Source organism: Botryllus schlosseri, chromosome 2, assembly GCF_051294905.1.
Source record: "Botryllus schlosseri isolate E-star chromosome 2, Bs_hap1, whole genome shotgun sequence".
Lineage (NCBI taxonomy): Eukaryota > Metazoa > Chordata > Ascidiacea > Stolidobranchia > Styelidae > Botryllus > Botryllus schlosseri.
In genome coordinates, this window is record NC_137237.1 from 11,564,219 (window position 1) to 11,581,613 (window position 17,395).

The 17,395-nt window shown below is 40.4% G+C and overlaps 1 protein-coding gene across 4 annotated transcripts in view; it reads right to left on the reverse strand.

Annotated features, from left to right (window-relative positions):
• The window catches only part of LOC145433557 (SH3 and cysteine-rich domain-containing protein 3-like), a 37,025-nt gene that overhangs the window by 12,112 nt on the left and 7,518 nt on the right, over window positions 1-17,395 (reverse strand). The window contains exons 3-11 of one of the 4 annotated variants that reach the window (XM_080310685.1): window positions 14,121-14,249; window positions 12,272-12,366; window positions 7,726-7,786; window positions 5,353-5,412; window positions 5,149-5,247; window positions 4,671-4,702; window positions 1,640-1,719; window positions 1,510-1,554; window positions 599-739 (exon numbers count right to left, since the gene is read on the reverse strand). In XM_080310685.1, the coding sequence (XP_080166811.1) occupies window positions 646-739; window positions 1,510-1,554; window positions 1,640-1,719; window positions 4,671-4,702; window positions 5,149-5,247; window positions 5,353-5,412; window positions 7,726-7,786; window positions 12,272-12,366; window positions 14,121-14,249 (695 nt within the window). In that variant the 3' untranslated portion in view covers window positions 599-645. Of the gene's footprint in view, window positions 1-598; window positions 740-1,502; window positions 1,555-1,639; window positions 1,720-4,670; window positions 4,703-5,148; window positions 5,248-5,352; window positions 5,413-7,725; window positions 7,787-11,873; window positions 12,142-12,271; window positions 12,367-14,120; window positions 14,250-17,395 lie in introns of those variants that run through there. The other 3 variants (XM_080310684.1, XM_080310686.1, XM_080310687.1) reach the window with 3 other exon arrangements.

Sequence of the window (17,395 nt, forward strand, 5' to 3'; positions counted from 1 at the left end):
TGAAATGAACCCCAATATTTTCGGCTGACACTCGTCAGGGGTAATCGTCAGCAACTAGTAGAGAACTGGAAAGAACATTGTATATCAACAATCGTATCACAAAATGTGACGTCACCAGCATGGAATTTAGAATGAGAGAGCGTTAAATGTACTATTTTAGGTTGGTGCATTTTGATGAAAGTCGACTCCATGGCTACGGTGACGTAAGCTGTGATCATTACGTTTGCGGCCAATTTATTTGTGATGTAACAAGCGAGGACCATTGAAACGTACAATAAGTGAATGACTGGTTGTTCTCACAAGTGCTACCGACGTATCGCGAATAATCTTTGTACACATGAATTCATACAGTGACTTAGTCGACACCATTTACTTATTGATGACTTGAAATTGACTCGTAAATTTTGCTCCGAGTCACGAGTCAATCCACATTTTTGAAGCGCCGAGTCAAGTCAAGTCATTTTTGCAAAGTGACTCGAGTCAAGTCAAGTCATACGAAAAAGTTACTCGAGTCATCCCAACACTGATCAATAATACTATCAGCGACCATTTTATGTATAGCCTACTATAGGCGTAGATTCAAAGGTGAAAGCCACACCTTATTCTTCTTCATCATTATCTCTTTTCCATAAACATCATTTACAGTTATCGACTGGACGACGGTATACACTGTTTCGTGCGGTTGTAATTTTGCAACGTAATTCGCGGGCATAAATCCTGTTTTCCCGTTGCATTGACCCTGAATAACATGGAACGAAAATCAATCGAAGATCTTGGGTTCAAATTAAACCACGCGACTTGTTCGTCTGTAGACTGTTGTGTGCTGTGTAGGCCTAATGCAGTTTTATAGATATTTTAACTAAAAGTCTCCAATTCATATCAGTCCACCCAACATTGAAATCGCTCACAAAGCCGTGTTCACTGCTCATAGCAAGGAAGCGTAGCGACACGATTAGAGATGACTAATATGGTAACTCTTGAAACCACCTCTGAAATCCTGCTCCCCGGTCAGTGGCCAATGGCCATCATATAAATGCTTAGCATCCGGATTATATGGAATAAGTGAGCTATGTAGGTGGCATGCTTGACATAAAATTGGTTGTTAGAGACAAGATTTCAAATTATTGGAGAAATAAGAACTTTATTATAGATTCCGATTCCGTTGTTGTTGATGGCATTTGTATTGGGCACGAGCAGCCGTCTTCATAATTTGCGGAGTAGCGTACTACGTAATGAAACACTGGCGCGTTGTGCATATAAAGACAATGACTCAAAATTCATGACTCTGAAATTCAGATCCATATTATGCCCAATCAAATCCAAGAAAATGTAATCTATTTCTGACTGCGATAAGTTGGGCGCAACAAACGAACTGTTCTATTCGATTACTTGGCGATCATTCAATATCATCGCCAAATTACATACACATTTGGTAGAAAGATAAGACCAGTCACTATCATCCAATAAATATGGCGACTTAGTTTAATGTATAAACAACGTACCACCCACCAACTTTCATCTTTATCTTTGGTGACGCGAATTTTATCCCCGGGTCTGCTCGGATTAAAAAAAATCGATTCGTTTGGAGCTTGTTTACACTGTGGTTAACAGTGGCTCGTGAACTGGTTCGAACACTTACTTCAAGGTTAGGTCATCCTTTTCTGTTCCCTTGAACTTGTAAAGGGCGACATAAGTATTCGGGTGGTTTGGAGAAGCTTGCTGAAATGAGTAATACGGAAAAAATTCAGAAGAGATCGTCGAACCTCTACAAAGTTATGGTTCGTGCGATCACGAACTATTATGAAAGGTTCTTTTTGAACACCAACGTGAACACATCACATCACGTCACATCATGTCATAGGCATAATGCTAATTCAAACACAACTAAATATTTTACCTTCCTGTCTATGCATGAGACGGTTGCCGAAAAAGTTATAGTCAATTAGTCATAAATCAGAGTAGCCTGGTGCCTGTGGCATATGGGGCAAAGTGTTATATCGTGATCTTTACACCAACTTATCTGTGAAAGCCTAAAATATGTGGGGTTATCGATCTACAAGGGTCCTTTATTGGTACCCATAATATGGGATGGTGTGAACGTGATATTCACGTTCGCGCTCTGTGTCTTAACCTCACAAATTTAGAGGTTCACGTTCTCAAACGAACCTTGGCAGGTTCTTCACTGTGAACATTTTTCATATATTACAATTTTCACTTCATTATAACATCTTTGGTTGAAATTTATTGCATTTCAACTGCGGGCCACTCTATGCATGGCGCTGACAGCATAAAAAAAATCAACACTAGACGAGCATGCTGCACCTCGAAAATCTCAAAAATTTTACTTGCTTTATTGCAAAAGTTGGCTCGAAATAACCAGCCTTCTGTTTGTGAATACTTACCGTCTCTCTGCTGTGAGCTTGACCCGCAATGACACAACATCAAGAGCGAAATGCAATACATGTAGTCAACGAATGATGCTTATTGAACCTATATCGTTGTCGCTTGCTATCGTTGTCTAATGTAAAAAATCCAGCAGGTGTACGGTGACTTCAAATGTTTATTGTATCATAAAAATAAAATCCGTGCGGATGTGGTGTCAGCTATGCTGCTGTATCACTTGTTAACGTGGTAATATCGGCAACAAGTATAGAAACCTGTTTTACATTCTGCTCAATATCAACGTTGCAATACTCAGACGACGAATACATTATCCGGTATGACCTAGACCAGGGGTTATCAACCTTTGTTTGGTTGCGGCCCATTTTCCGGCTTGAAAATGTTATGTGGGCCCCTCTTATCCTACAGTGATAGCTCTGTTCAATGCATGGTAAGCGCTGGCGCCGATATGCCGAGTTCTCTAAAATATGCGCATTATTATACATATTCAAATGGTGTTGCAGTGTAGACCTTTAAGGACATGAAATCACTACATGCGCGACGAAAATTCTCAAGTCGAACAAACCTCCTCCAACTAACGAACAGCGAAATATATTTGGGCCTTCGACCTCCCACTAATTTGGGGTTTGGGGTGTGGAAGTTACGGCCTTAGTAGATCACGTAACGCTTGAGTACATCATGGCCGTCCAATGGTCTACTCACATCGCAACCCAGCTATATATTCCCCGCATCCACTGTGTGGTTGGGGTTTTAGTTCCACTAAGGTGGGGGATAACATAACCATTCTGGACCAGCTTCAGACAATTCTTTGGTGAATGGGATGGGCCTTACACAGAGATGTGAAGAAATAATTTTTTATTATGTCAACTTTACAATGTACAATTGTACAGTATATCTTGTGCTCACTGCAGTTGCGCTGTCAGAACATTCAATCCAATGATACAATCAATTCAAGTCACTCTAACATTATGTAAAGGTACAATGACTTCAACGCCGACTGCAATGATTAATGTGCTGCGATAAATGTCTCATCGATCAGAGCTGGATGAAATGTAGCCTACGTATAATTCGATAATATGATTATATTTTTGAGCGTTTGACATAAAAATATAACTAAAATTTTACTAATTCTACAATTTTCCAAATAGTTCTGTGGTCCATATCAAAATGCCCTGCAATTGGCCCACAGTTTGAGAACCGCTGGCCTAGACCGTTCAGGGGTAAGCTTAAATTCCCTTGCAAGTCCTCGTCAAAATTGTTGGCAAAGCGACGGAATATTTTGATTTTACGGGATTATTATACCGTTTGATTGCCCCAGTTGATAGATTTGCCGACGTTGAAAACGTCAATTTGTGCTTCAGCATAATAGTGACCCGAGTCGTCGCTGTATAGGCTATCGTGTACACTGTACAGTAATATAGGCCATCACTTCAATGTAGGGTTGAAATTACCATAATGACGTCTCGTGACGTCATGAGGTTCACGTTCACGTTCACACAGAACCTCTGAGAGGTTCACACCATCACTAGTACCCAGTATTAGTGATCTTCGGAGCCCAGTAACAACATTGCACCACTGCATCCAAATATAAAAAAATCGAGTTACTGTGGGGAGATAAAGGCTCATGATTTTGACCTAGCCCGATTTTGGACCAACACGTTGCTGAGGTAAAAGTCAGTTCAAGCGTGAAAAGCGCGACATTTAACAAAAACTTTCGGGAATCACTATAATCTTTCACGATCTTGGTTTTCTGTTGCACTTCTTGTCTCAGCATCACCTCGATGTAGCGAGTGTTGGGAAGTTTGAATTCAGGAAATTTTAACCAATATTCAGATTTCGGAGAAATTCTGATATTTCTCCAAAAACGTTCACATGGTAGGACCTACACAGTACACATTCGGCTATACGGCATTTCATTCTCAATATCAAGTTGTTAGTCGTGTTTCAGCACAAGAGGATTTTTTAACGGTAAGACCCACAGGAATAGACTACTTCAATCTTCCATTGCGATCCCATCATGTTTCTTGACAAAACGATCGATCAGACCGCTTATGATTTCGTCTTGTTCGTTACATGTCTTTATAGATTTATATATACATTCTCACAGTAATGAGAGAATTCGATATGGTAAATCAATAGTATATTGACCTATTTTGAAGTCAGCATGCTCAGCTATGTATCATTCAATACATTAGTTGTTGCTGCTAAAACTGCTACGGACTCCAAAATGTCACAAAACGAGAGGAATTCTGACACAAGGATAAAGTTACCTTTCTCGTATTCGGTGATCCAAAACCTGCGTCTAAAAGTTGTAATAAAATCCACTTAGATAGGTGTGTAATCGTAACCAATGTTTCAAACTGCGTTTATTCGCAATTTCATGTTTCATTGCATGTGAATAAAGATACAGCTGAATACTCGATGCAAGAAACGACCACACTTCAAATATGAGGCTATAGAAATCACACAATCATCGGTAGTTTACGGCATCAAATGACTACATTACATATATTTTATAAATTTTGAACAACACAGCGTAGGCCTTCATAGGTCCGCGTATAATCACTAGTAAGTCATGCTATCAGGCCAGGATCTTCTGGAAATGAGAATATGGTAGAGGTAAAATTGAGTTGGCCATATTGTAATGATAACCTTTATAGCCGCCAGGTCTCTTATTTATTCCAGTAGTCAGATGTACTCGCAATTTTATGCAACATCACATTATCAACAAATCTATGCGAATATTACCGGAAATTCCCTCTTCGTGGCCACATTTCGCAATTGGCACATCCGAAGATCCAGTAAGTCCGTGTTCGGCGCCTGATAGCTTGTCCGTCATACTTATGGCTGTGAATAAAAAATATGACGGGCTATTGCAAAGTACACTAACCGGTGATTTAATTTTAAAGTAGGTGGCAGATGGCCAATAAACACGTCATGCTTCATTCCTACCTTCTCCCAGTCTCAGCACCTTCAATTCTTGCAACACTTTATAATCATGGTGAACTTCACCTGTGAAGATGCAGCAAGTGCCCTCGTGATACATTGATTAACAATGGTTGCAATAGCCTACGAGTTACTTTCCAAATCAACACTTAATTGTCGAAAATTAACATGCTGTGACAATTACATTATGCCTGCGACATGATCAGGGCATGGTAGGGTATGGTATGGAACGACAATTTTCCATGCTCCATACTTGCCTTACTCTCTCAATACCATATAATTGCAATTTTCCATACCATACCAACATTGTTCCATACCATACTTGATACATATTCCATACTTTCAAATACTTCAATATCATAAGTATAGTACCTTCTCTAGCACCTATATTATTGATATTTCGGATGTCATTTTTGCTTAAACTAGCCATGATGCGAATCTAATTCCTGGTGATAGTTTTACAGAGTCTGTTTTGGTGAGGTGCCGTGTACGTCTACTCTGCAGATTCCGCGAGCAAAATGAGATAGTCAGCAGATTGCTATATTGGACAGTCCATAAAAGGGACGGGTAACATACGGCCCGCGACGAGATTTTGTCCGGCTCGCGGACAGTTTCCCGTCTTGCTTGATAATGTGGCCCGCGGTCCCAGTCTGCCGAGATTCCCCACTATTTGCCTAAACGTCCAATTTTAGTGACTGTATTATATAGGTGTGCGCACTGTGCAGCGTGCGAGAGTGGAGCTTACGCGTAAGTTCGTCGAAGCGAGAAGACTTTCATTATCGGCATTTACGATGTACTCAACCCCAATGAATTGAAATCTTGGTAAATTTTGGGTACTGGGCTTATCAAACGCTTTAAAATCCTAATTAAGGATTGCACCGTGGTTTAGTTGATCAAAGAGAAGCAGACACGGCGGCGCTTGTATGACAATGCTGTTCTCAAATCCACATTGTATTGTCATTATCGGCGAGAAATGGCTCTGAAGTGACATATTTCTGTCGATAAGATACATTCATTAAATGACGCGAAACAATAACTTCATATTGTTAATTTATTCGCTAAAAGCTTTTCGACAGACCCTCATCAGTAGCGAAACGTCAGTGATAGGGTGAATCAAATTCGAAAATGTAAGAACTATTTTGTCTGTATGACGTAATAATAACAAAAACAAACAACTAGTAGACGGACTAGTTGTTTGTTTTTTGTTATTATTACGTCATACAGACAAAATAGTTCTTACATTTTCGAATTTGATTCACCCTATCACTGACGTTTCGCTACTGATGAGGGTCAGTCGAAAAGCTTTCAGCGAATAAATTAACAATATGAAGTTATTGTTTCGCGTTATTCTGAAGTTCTGTACCACAAATCACTTAATCATTAAATACGATTTATTCCTTGTATATATGCGCGAATAATGTATCCATTCAGCAATCCGGCCCGCCAAGTACTTAATTTTTCTATATCCGGCACTCTGACCGGAGAAGTTGCCCGCCCCTGCTCCATAAGAATATCATCACATTTCCGGTACATTGGCATGAGGCGCATGCAAGTTTGAAGTAAATACTCGCAAAATAATTTATAACATAGGCGCACCCATAAAATGTCCCAGCTACAGGCGATCAATACTGCAGCGATCTGCGTGATTATAAGTACAGTATTTGGTTGAGGTTAGCGTGGCGAGAATTTCAAACTATATCTACCCCACTCCCTGATCTATAATCCTGATGTGAGATCGTTTGAAATATGACCAATAAGATATCTCGCTATGTAAATAGTATAAATGTGCGGACAATATTTCAGAAGAAATGTAATTATCAATCACATTGAGCAATTAGTACGTTGCATCATGATTGCTTGTAAGCGGTCGTCACTCAAGGAATGAGGTAATTGGAGTAGCCCACATTACCAATTATTGCGTCACACGATAGACTTTGCTCGGAGACGTCGTGTCTAGACTCAATAGAATATCTGATCAACATTACTGTTGTCATGATTACGTCACAAAATCATGTCATTCCAAGTGCCCCTAAAACTGTTGCACAAACGTGTATTTGTTCCTACACAGCATTAAATAGTTCGCGTTCACAGTTCACACATAACAAAAGCGATCGTATTCCGTGAACAGCGATCAACGTACGGTTCATGAAGCTTGCACAGATCACAATAAAATGTATAAAACACCTAAGTATGGAAGTATTGAAATGTCGTTCCATACCATAGATTAAAATCTCCCGTTCCATACCATACTTGCATTGCTCCATATTCCATACCAAAATATCGATCCACACCATACCATACTTCCATACCATACCATACCATGCCCTGGACATGATCCATGGATCGCAATGACAAGCTCACTAAATTTAATTAACTGACCTTCCGTCGGCGACAATTGAGATTTTCCTTCGGATTTTCGTGAGAAGCTGGCCATTCCAAACTGAAAAAGTCGCGTTCGTTAGATAGATTGCGAACTACCGGTATATCGCTCAAGCATTCCCATTAGATCTCTTCGGTAGATCACGAGAACATTACAGCAGACCACGCAGTCAGGTTAATCATAGGCTCTTAGAGGGCAAATAGGCGAAACGACGATATCGACATTAATAATGGCCAAGATTAGGGCGAAGTACATCCCAAACTAACAGCACAAATGTGTGATAATTCGAAATGAGCTACGTGCTGACCTTCCAAGTCAGCAGATGCGAAAGTGTCGACTAATCGAATAATTTAAAGGTGGGACGGGAATGTTGACCTTTTCAGTCGGCAGGGTTGTAGGTCACGGTGACATCTGCTTCCAAAAGGTAGTTAGCAATACGCCAATATTGAGCACCTCTGAACAATTATTGCCGAAGGAGCATGATGAGCGAGTAAAATGTAATTTAAACGAAATGAAGAATCAGATGAAACAATGCTAGCGGTAGCCTACTCTATAGTACAGTGGTCGGGAACCTTTTGTCCGAAGAGCCATATTGACCCCATATTTTCCATCTTAACTTCCAAAGAGCCATACGTTTTAATCAATACGTCACAATATAAAAATTGTGACGTCATCGTAGCGCAAATTCGTCGATTTTCGTCAGTTATACGAGATCGTAGGTTCGTCTTGACCAGGGCCGGCCAACCCGTGGCCCGCGAGAAGGTTTTGAGTGGCCCGCGAGATAATTTCCGAAATTTCTAATGTTATCAAAAATGGATTGCACAGATTATGAACTTGTGAGGCCAACCGAAATTTGGTTTAGTCTGGCCGCAACACTTGATATGTTATGACTAAAATATCAGTTCCGACGCATTGGCAGATCCATGAGTCAGTCACATATTGATAGATCTTCGTATACTACAATAAACAGAATGGTGGGCGATAGATTTATCAAAAGTAAACATTTTCTACACGCTTCGCGCAACATGTTGTCACTCGATTTCTTGATTTTAATATTGTTGCCCCTTTGTGAAAATCTAAGAACTCCTAATGTATCAGATTGAATCTAAATATAATCGCGATTACGAGACAGAGTGTCGTTTAACATATGCGGCTTTGCGTTTGCACTCGCAGAAAGACTGTCGACTATGAAACCTAGGCACAAAATGATTGACGCATGTTGGTCGAAACTTTTGATATCGAAATGTCCAGACGCCGATAGCCCAGTCCTTGCAAACTGAGCCCAGCGATATACAGCAGGCCCGCAATCAATGTTCCCTCTAATTTTTGCCGAGTCTGCGCACACTCACCAATACACTGCGCAGACCCTTGGACAACAGTGCGTAACGGTGGAAAAAAAGATCATCACTTCGGATTTTTTGTGCGCAACTTCGATTTTCTGTGCGCAGAGACTGTGCCAGCACTGCGCATTTGCGCACGTGCGCAGCTTAGAGGGAACATTGCCCAAAATATAGTCAGGTGAAAATATTATTGACCTGTGAACTAGGAAAAATATTCGCGCCTCGCGCGGCTAGTGGCCCGCGCAACAGTTCGACAATCGAATGTGGCCCTTTGGCTGAAAAGGTTGGCCAGCCCTGGTCTTGACGATATGACCTTACCTGTCTACTAGATTTTGAACATTTTTACTACGAAAATCACGCAACTTACCTATTTATTGTTCGAAAATATAGCATGAAAGGGGAGGTAAGGCATTGGTGAGGCACAGCCGGGATTAGCATAGCGCAATTCATCGTAAATATCACAGAATTTATAATATTGATAACACTGGTTTTCACATAGTTTTTGGCATGCAAAGTGAGAGTGGGTTTGGTGGTTCTGAAGGGCGCTGATTGCGAAGATGACCTTAGTTTCATCAGATTGGCTCTTATTCTGGAGATAACCCATGGGGAAGACATGAGGGTTCTTCATAGTCAATTATTATATATTGAAGTGCAGTATAAAATTAGAAAAAACTACGATTTTCTTCTTGCGAAGCGAAATATTCAATGGTAAATTCAGTAATTTTGGACTTTTTAGGGGTATAAGATCGAATCTCTAATCAGTAATGTGATATTCGTAATCGGCAACCTCAAAAACCCCAGAAACGGCTCTTAGACCGAAGTCGCGATTATATTTATTCGTATCGCATATTTCATTTCATGTATTCATGCGGAATAAAATATTTCAAAAAAAAATTGAATGTAATAGCCACACCGATTCCGATTCGATTTCTCAATTCTCATAGCATTCGGCGGTAACACAACGTTGTGCCACACGCCTACATTTGAACAGCAACTACAAAGCTACTTTGTCAATCAAGAACGTGGATCACTATGGCGTTGTTTGTAATTTGAATTTGTAATTGTGAATATCACTTCCACGGAGTTCATTTCTCGCCGTAGATCAGGAAGACAATGCGTATTTGAAGACTGCATTGTCATACAGGCGTCGCCAGGTCTGCTATTCTCATTGAGCAATCAACGCATCGTGCAATCCGAGATTTCGTGGCGCAGGCGAGACAGCAACTTAGATTTGAGGATTTTGAAACGGGGTCCGAGCCCTTAACCCTGAATACGCCACTGTATTCACCTCTCAAAGACATGGTTATACTGCCGCAAGAATAATTATACTGGTCGTGCTGAAGATTTAATAACAAGTTGCTGCAATGTTGATAAATTATGCAAAAAATTAGAATTTTCGCAAAGAGCCATACTTTATGCCCAAAAGAGCCATATATGGCTCGCGAGCCATAGGTTCCCGACCACTGCTATAGTAGATATATAGCAGTGTTGTGTGATGAGTGACAAGTCATTTCGAGTCATTGCACATTTTGACTCGAATCAAGTCATATCGCTCAATTTTTGAAGGTGACTCGAGTCAAGTCGAGTCAAGTCGAGTCACGAGGAGTCAAGTCACAATTCCAGTCAACTTGCCTTTTCGAAGTATGAGGCATGATTACGTTATTGCATTTTGCTAGCTGTTTGAAATACAGATTGAGCGGTCATTGATTTTGAACCGATGAACGAATACAGAGTTCTTTAATATACACGCAAGAAGGCCTTTGTACCACTCACATATACGAAGACCTGTTGAACCACGTAAGCAATTGCATAGTCTCAGTTTATGCTTACCAGTTAAAATAGAGAATATCGGATAAAAACGAATTGATAAGATGCAATACAGTAGCCACCCACATCTACATATTCATGCGATACAATTAGAGCCTGCGCCAATGCTTAACGAGTATATAAACTATATTTGAATTCAATTTAAATAAAACAAGGGGCTTGACTGTGATAAGAACAGAGAACAGAGATATATATTTGCTACTTAATTACTTTAAAACTAGTTTACGACAACGTAACTCATGTATGCTACGATCAGTTCGTTTGTGGTCAATTTATTTGTGAGAGAACATTGTAGGCTCAGTAAAACGCACAATCATTGAAAGATTGGTCGCTCTCACAGCTAACACCAGGGTTTCGCGAACAGTTCGAACACATGCAAGATACAGTGATTTTTGTCGACGCCGATTACTTGATGACTTGAAATTGACTCGTGATTTTTGCTCCGAGTCACGAATCAATCCACATTTATGAGACACCGCGTCTAATCAAGTCAAGTCATACGAGAACGGCGACTCGAGTCTGTCTCGAGTCAAGTCATGACTCGAGTCATCCCAACACTGATATAAAGTGTTGGTGGGCGGGAGATAAGGTAGACACTACATTGAGACCACAAGAAGTATATGGTGGTCGTATATACTAGGGTTACCATGTTTAGGGGATCCTAAAAGATGACCCTTTTTCTAAATTTTCAGACTTACATTACTAGAGTCAGATCCTGAAAAAATGGTAAGCTCAAGTACAGAAAAACCCGTCTGACCGTCACTTGGCCGCGGATTTCCTATATCTCAGTCCACGTGCATTTAACCAAAATTCTCAAAAAAGAGGACTTATAGGCGTCCTCCGAGGACACTTTCAAAAAAGTCAAAAAAGAAGACAAATCCCCCTTAAATAAGGAGGTATGGTAACCCTAGTATATACTTATTCGGGTATTGATTGTATAAGTAGTAGTTACGATGGCATTAACAGCAATGCAACCCTACGAAAGTCACTAGTTTCCCAATCTTTCTCCATCGTTGTTGATGTTCTGACATTGCCCACCGTTGTCCTCCCCGTCAAAATCGACTATCTGTAAATTGCTTGCGACTTAATTCAGGCCTAATATCTGCAATAAGTGAAGGTAAGAACCAAATGCTGTCAATAACTTGAGAAATATATTGTTAAAATACTAATTTCCGGCATAGAAATGCAGGATAAATGAAAATGACAAAGCCAAGATGAGGAATTCTAGACAAGTGACCATCCATGCAGGCGTCACGATAGCACATGGTTCATTTGACGCAAACGGAAATATACAGTTACGTGGGGATTGTATTTCGCTGAGCTTCAACACACTTTGAATAACATTGGTTTTTGAAATGCAACACTATAAACTTCTCACCGTTGGTCGTCCTTCGCACGGGGCAATCTGATTTGCACACCTCTCGTGAATATTGACTTTGCATGTTTTACATCGGAATCCTTGACGTTTGTAATCTACATGTATTGAACGTTCATCAGTAGGCTAACACAGTAACACTGAACGAGCAAAATCGATAGGCTGCCTCCAAGAGCTGTATGGGAGTTTAATATATCCTCGATTTTTCTAGACGCCGGCCGAGGCATTGCTATTGCATCAAGATGCAAGCCTGACATTACAACCCCATGTTCATCAAATTTCAATTGTGATGTAGTCAGAGTCAGGCCGATTGATCTCAGGACGTCACTGAACCGTATTGATATTCTAGTGTTTGTCATTCCCCACACATATTTACTGCTATGGATCGATGAGCTGTATCATAAATGAGATCGAGTACCAAGTCAACATAACATCAGTATCCCACGAGTCGGACAGTTATGCTGCATAGTATAGTCGACATGATACAGCGAATGCTGTAAGTTTGGACGATGGTTAGAAATGATACCATTCAGGGACGCAATCAATTCGCATTTCCAATATATTTCCGAGGGAATTAAGAACATGAGCGACGACGAATCTCCTGTCTATAGGCTCCCGTCAATCAATTCAAGAGTACGACAGAAATCTAGTCGAGTTGAAGCACCAATAGAGAAGTCGCTAATTCGGCGTGGAATAATGACCACGTTAAATCGATACGGAATCCTAAAAGTAGAGTAAACAAACAAAATGCCACTTTCGCGAAAAAAGGAATTCAGAAACCCCACCTTTATTCAAATCCATCCCTCCGGAATCCAAAATCTTGATTCAACACATCGAGAAATTGGTCCGTGGACATATGAGCATGCGACACTTCGGCATGCGACAATTGGGCATGTAACACATGAGCTATGATCATGTGGGTTAAATTACGGGTTAGGGTTAGGCTTGGGGTTAGGATGTATATAGGGGTTAATTTTAGGACTATGTTTCGGGTTAGGGTAGGTTTTTGGTTTATAAAGTCACATGCTGACGTGACGCATGCTGAAGGGTCCCATGCTGAACTGTCGTTTTCCATTGTTTCGCTTGCTCATATGTCGGGCAACCCGAGAAACTATATACTACTTTGTCGCGCTTGGAGGGGCTCGCACGCAGCATTGATGAACAGCATTATGATTAGGACTGGATGCGGAACGGCTTAACTATATTTTCGAGATTTGTAATTGGATACGGATTTCACCCTATCCCCACCTTCGGATGTTTTCGTATTTTGTCTCATGCAGACCGTTTTACGTAGTAGAAGCATGTTTTAGTTGCTTCACCGTATTGCGAGATAGAGCTCAAAAAGATGCAATAAATTCGATGATAGACACACGAATTTGAAAATCCTTGGATTTTACATCACGTAACCGCGTTAGGATAATTTCGGATTTTTAAATTGAAAAATTCTAGTAGGCGGATAGGATTCGAATTCACAATCCCAATATATTTTCAGTCGGAGCGTATTGGGACTCTCCAACGGCAGATTTCGCTCATCTATGGGACTCTGGCTCACAGTCGGTATTTTTTAACATTATGTAAATGACTAGATTCTTATAACACGAAAAAAGTATGGATGCCGAAGGACTTCAAGTCCATGATGACTGTTGAAGAACGGTTGAATTACCATTTAGTGTCATGCTTGGACTCCACCATGGTGTTTTCAGTCTGCGTCTACGCTAAGATATAATAATATCAGACGTTGCGGGAAAGCTTATTTGCTGACGAATATATATAGCACCTTGATTCGATACGTATTGCCACGGACCAATATCATATGAGGTCGCGAAAATCGGGAGTAAGCGTTAATATTTACCGAGGAGTAACAATCGCTGACAGGAATCGCAGAAGGTTGGCTTCTTGAACGAACAAAACAAAAGCACATGGCCATTTATATTTTCCACGCGTGCATCCGTGTTTGATCGTCGATTGAATAGCGCTGAAACTGCAACGATATATAAATATTTACTGAATAGTATAACATACGGAAGTACATATAGACTACTCGACGTAAAACTGAAGGGTTCAAGTTCAAGTTCAAGCTTATTCATAAAATTTCATCACTTCAAAACATCTCAAGACTGCAATACAACGAATGATAGGAAGATGCCGAAACGACTAGGAGAAGTCTTAAGATCAGACACCCACCTGGAACTAGGCGATGTAAAGAGGAGGCATGCACACTGAATGAAAGTAAAAGAAGATAATATAAAGTGGCAAGCGATAAAATCAGGTGGCAAGTGACGGAAGGCGAGATGGATACGTCAGGTCGTGGACTGGATGACTGGTATTCATTCAGCAGAAACTGCTTGAATTTCGACTTGAATGTGGACACGCCCAACGACTGTCGGATAGCCGGCGAGATACTGTTCCGCACTTCAGGTCCGGCATATTTGATAAAGCGATGATCTTTTTTGTCAACCATATGATAGTTGGACGACGTGGATGCGGGTGTGCCGTACCGTACTTATGCACTTTTGATATCGAGGTTTGAAATCATATAGTGGCCCATATACCGGGTTGTGGTACCCTACAGGCTATTGGTCTTTACAAGAAAAATATGTACTGTACAAACCATCAGGTCAATTAGACAGACCAAGTGGAGGTGGTGATAGCGGCATATAGTGAGGGCAAGGTTGCCATCGACATGAATCAAACACCAAGGACAGCTAAGTATAGCTGATGACAAAAAATAAAGTCAACACATCTGTCGTAATATCCCCTGTTCACGGTCAGTTTCGTTCAGTCCTGATCACCGTCTCATTGTCGGATATAAGGACAGAATTCCCGAAGATAAGGAGGAACTAAGGATACAAGTCAAAAATAAGAACCAATCTGAGAAATAAAGACAATGTTGTTTATCATACATCGTCATCCAAAATCAGGAGAAATCTGAGAAATAAGGACGGTACGACAACCCCTGATATAGTGAATGTGTATACGTGCATTGTGCGTCTTCATAGTCTCTCAGGTTTGGGAGGAGTGAATGAATTTCATTTCGTTTAAATTGATGTTCTTGATTCTTACACTGTAAATCCATGGGTGGAAATAGGTGCATTTCAGGGATAGTGCGAACCCTTTCAAGGTTCAGGTTCGTGTGAACGGGAACCTTTTTGAAGGGTTCTGTGTAAACGCCAACGTGATGTCACGTGACGTCATATTTCTAATACCCACCCTGCATTTCAGCAAAGTGGTGTATTAATGTAAACTATAACTAGCGACGACTGAGGTCACATTAAGACGCAATGCAAAAGTAGTCTACATGGTGTCTTTTCAAACGTCACCAAATGTATCAACTGAGCAATCAAATGCTACAAATATAATCCCATAAAATTAATATCTTCCGTCGCTTTGCCAACAATTTCGATGAGCACTTGCAAGGGAATATAAGCTTACGCCTAAACGGTCTACGCTCGACCGTACAATGTATTCGGCGTTTGACTATTGCTACATTGAGCAGAGTGTAAATGTAAAACGGGTTTCTATTCTTGCTACCGAAATTACCCCATAAACAAGTTATACAGTAGCCAACAACCCAATCGCACGGATTTGGTTTTTATTATACAATAAGCATATCAAATTAAGACGGATCGCTTACGCATGTTAGATTATTTACATCAGTCAACGATGTATTCTTTATATCAATTTCATTGATTGGTTGAATAAGCATGATTCGCTGATTACCTATGTTGCAGTGTTGGGATCAAGTCACTACCTTCGAGTCACAAGTCATCTCGAGTCATTGCACATTTTGACTCGAGTCAAGTCAAGTCAAGTCACGAGTCAAGTCATGTTGCCTTTTCAAAGTACGAGGCATGATTACGTCATTGTATTTTGCTAGGTGTTTGATATACAGATGGAGTGGTGACACATTTTGAATTGACGAACTATCATATAGTTTAGTATACTTACAAAAGGCGTTGTTTCGATCACGCATACGTAGAACTGCTATACTACGGAAGTAACTGTACAGCGTCTGTCCCTAATTATCAGCCGAAATACAAAATAGAATACGAGACCCCCGACAGTATAAATGAATTGATATGATGCAATACACTACCCACCTATACATCCATGAGATACAATTCAGGCCGCCTGTATGTCAATGGGTGACTAGTACATGAGAACTTCGTATTCCTTTACAGCTTTTACAGTTACGCTAATGGACAGGGCCAACTCAAACTCGACTTAAATGACGCGAAATAGGCAATGTGAACGTCCGAACGGTTCATTCGGGAGTCGAGTCAGAGTGATGATCTTTTTTAGTCAACACAACAATATTTCCAGTAAATCATCCAAAATCAGCTTTTTTCAACTAACTCTTATGATTTTTAAAAAGTGTCTTCCATTCCAGATTCCAAAATACGGTAACTCGAAATATAATCGAATTCTATATTAACTTTAAACAAGAAGTTTGGTTAAAGGGGCACTGCACTCTAAAAGTGATGTGGTCTCAAATTGAAGGGAAAAACGAAAAAAACATTTGGCAGCAGCCATTTTTTTCAGAACGCCACCGTAATTTCCTTCATAGCATCGGCTGACAACTATATAAAGTTTGATCTCTTCGTGACTGCTTGAGCGTGAAGTCGCTGTGGAAATTTCAATATATTGCAGCTCTCTTACGGTGGCGTTCTGAAGAAAACGGCTGCGGCCAAAATTTTTATTTCGTTTTGCCCTTCAATTTGAGACCACATCACTTTTAGAGTGCAGTGTCCCTTTAAGGTGAGAATATAGCATAATGAGCAGTCTGTAGAACAGAGATATACATTTTGCTATCAGATTACTTTAAGATGACGACAACGTAAGCTGTATGCTTCGAACGGTCAATTTATATGTGATAGAACAATGGAGGCTCAATAACACGCACGATCATTGAATGATTAGTTGTTCTCACATACACCAGCGTTTCGCGAACAATCCGAACATATGCGAAAGCGATTTTTTTTCGACACCGATCACTTGATGACTCGAAATTGACTTGAAGTAATTTTGAAAAGTGACTCGAGTCAAGTGAAGTCATACGAAAAAGGTGACTCGAGTCTGACTCGAGTCAAGTCACGACTCGAGTCATCCCAACACTGCTCTGTTGTC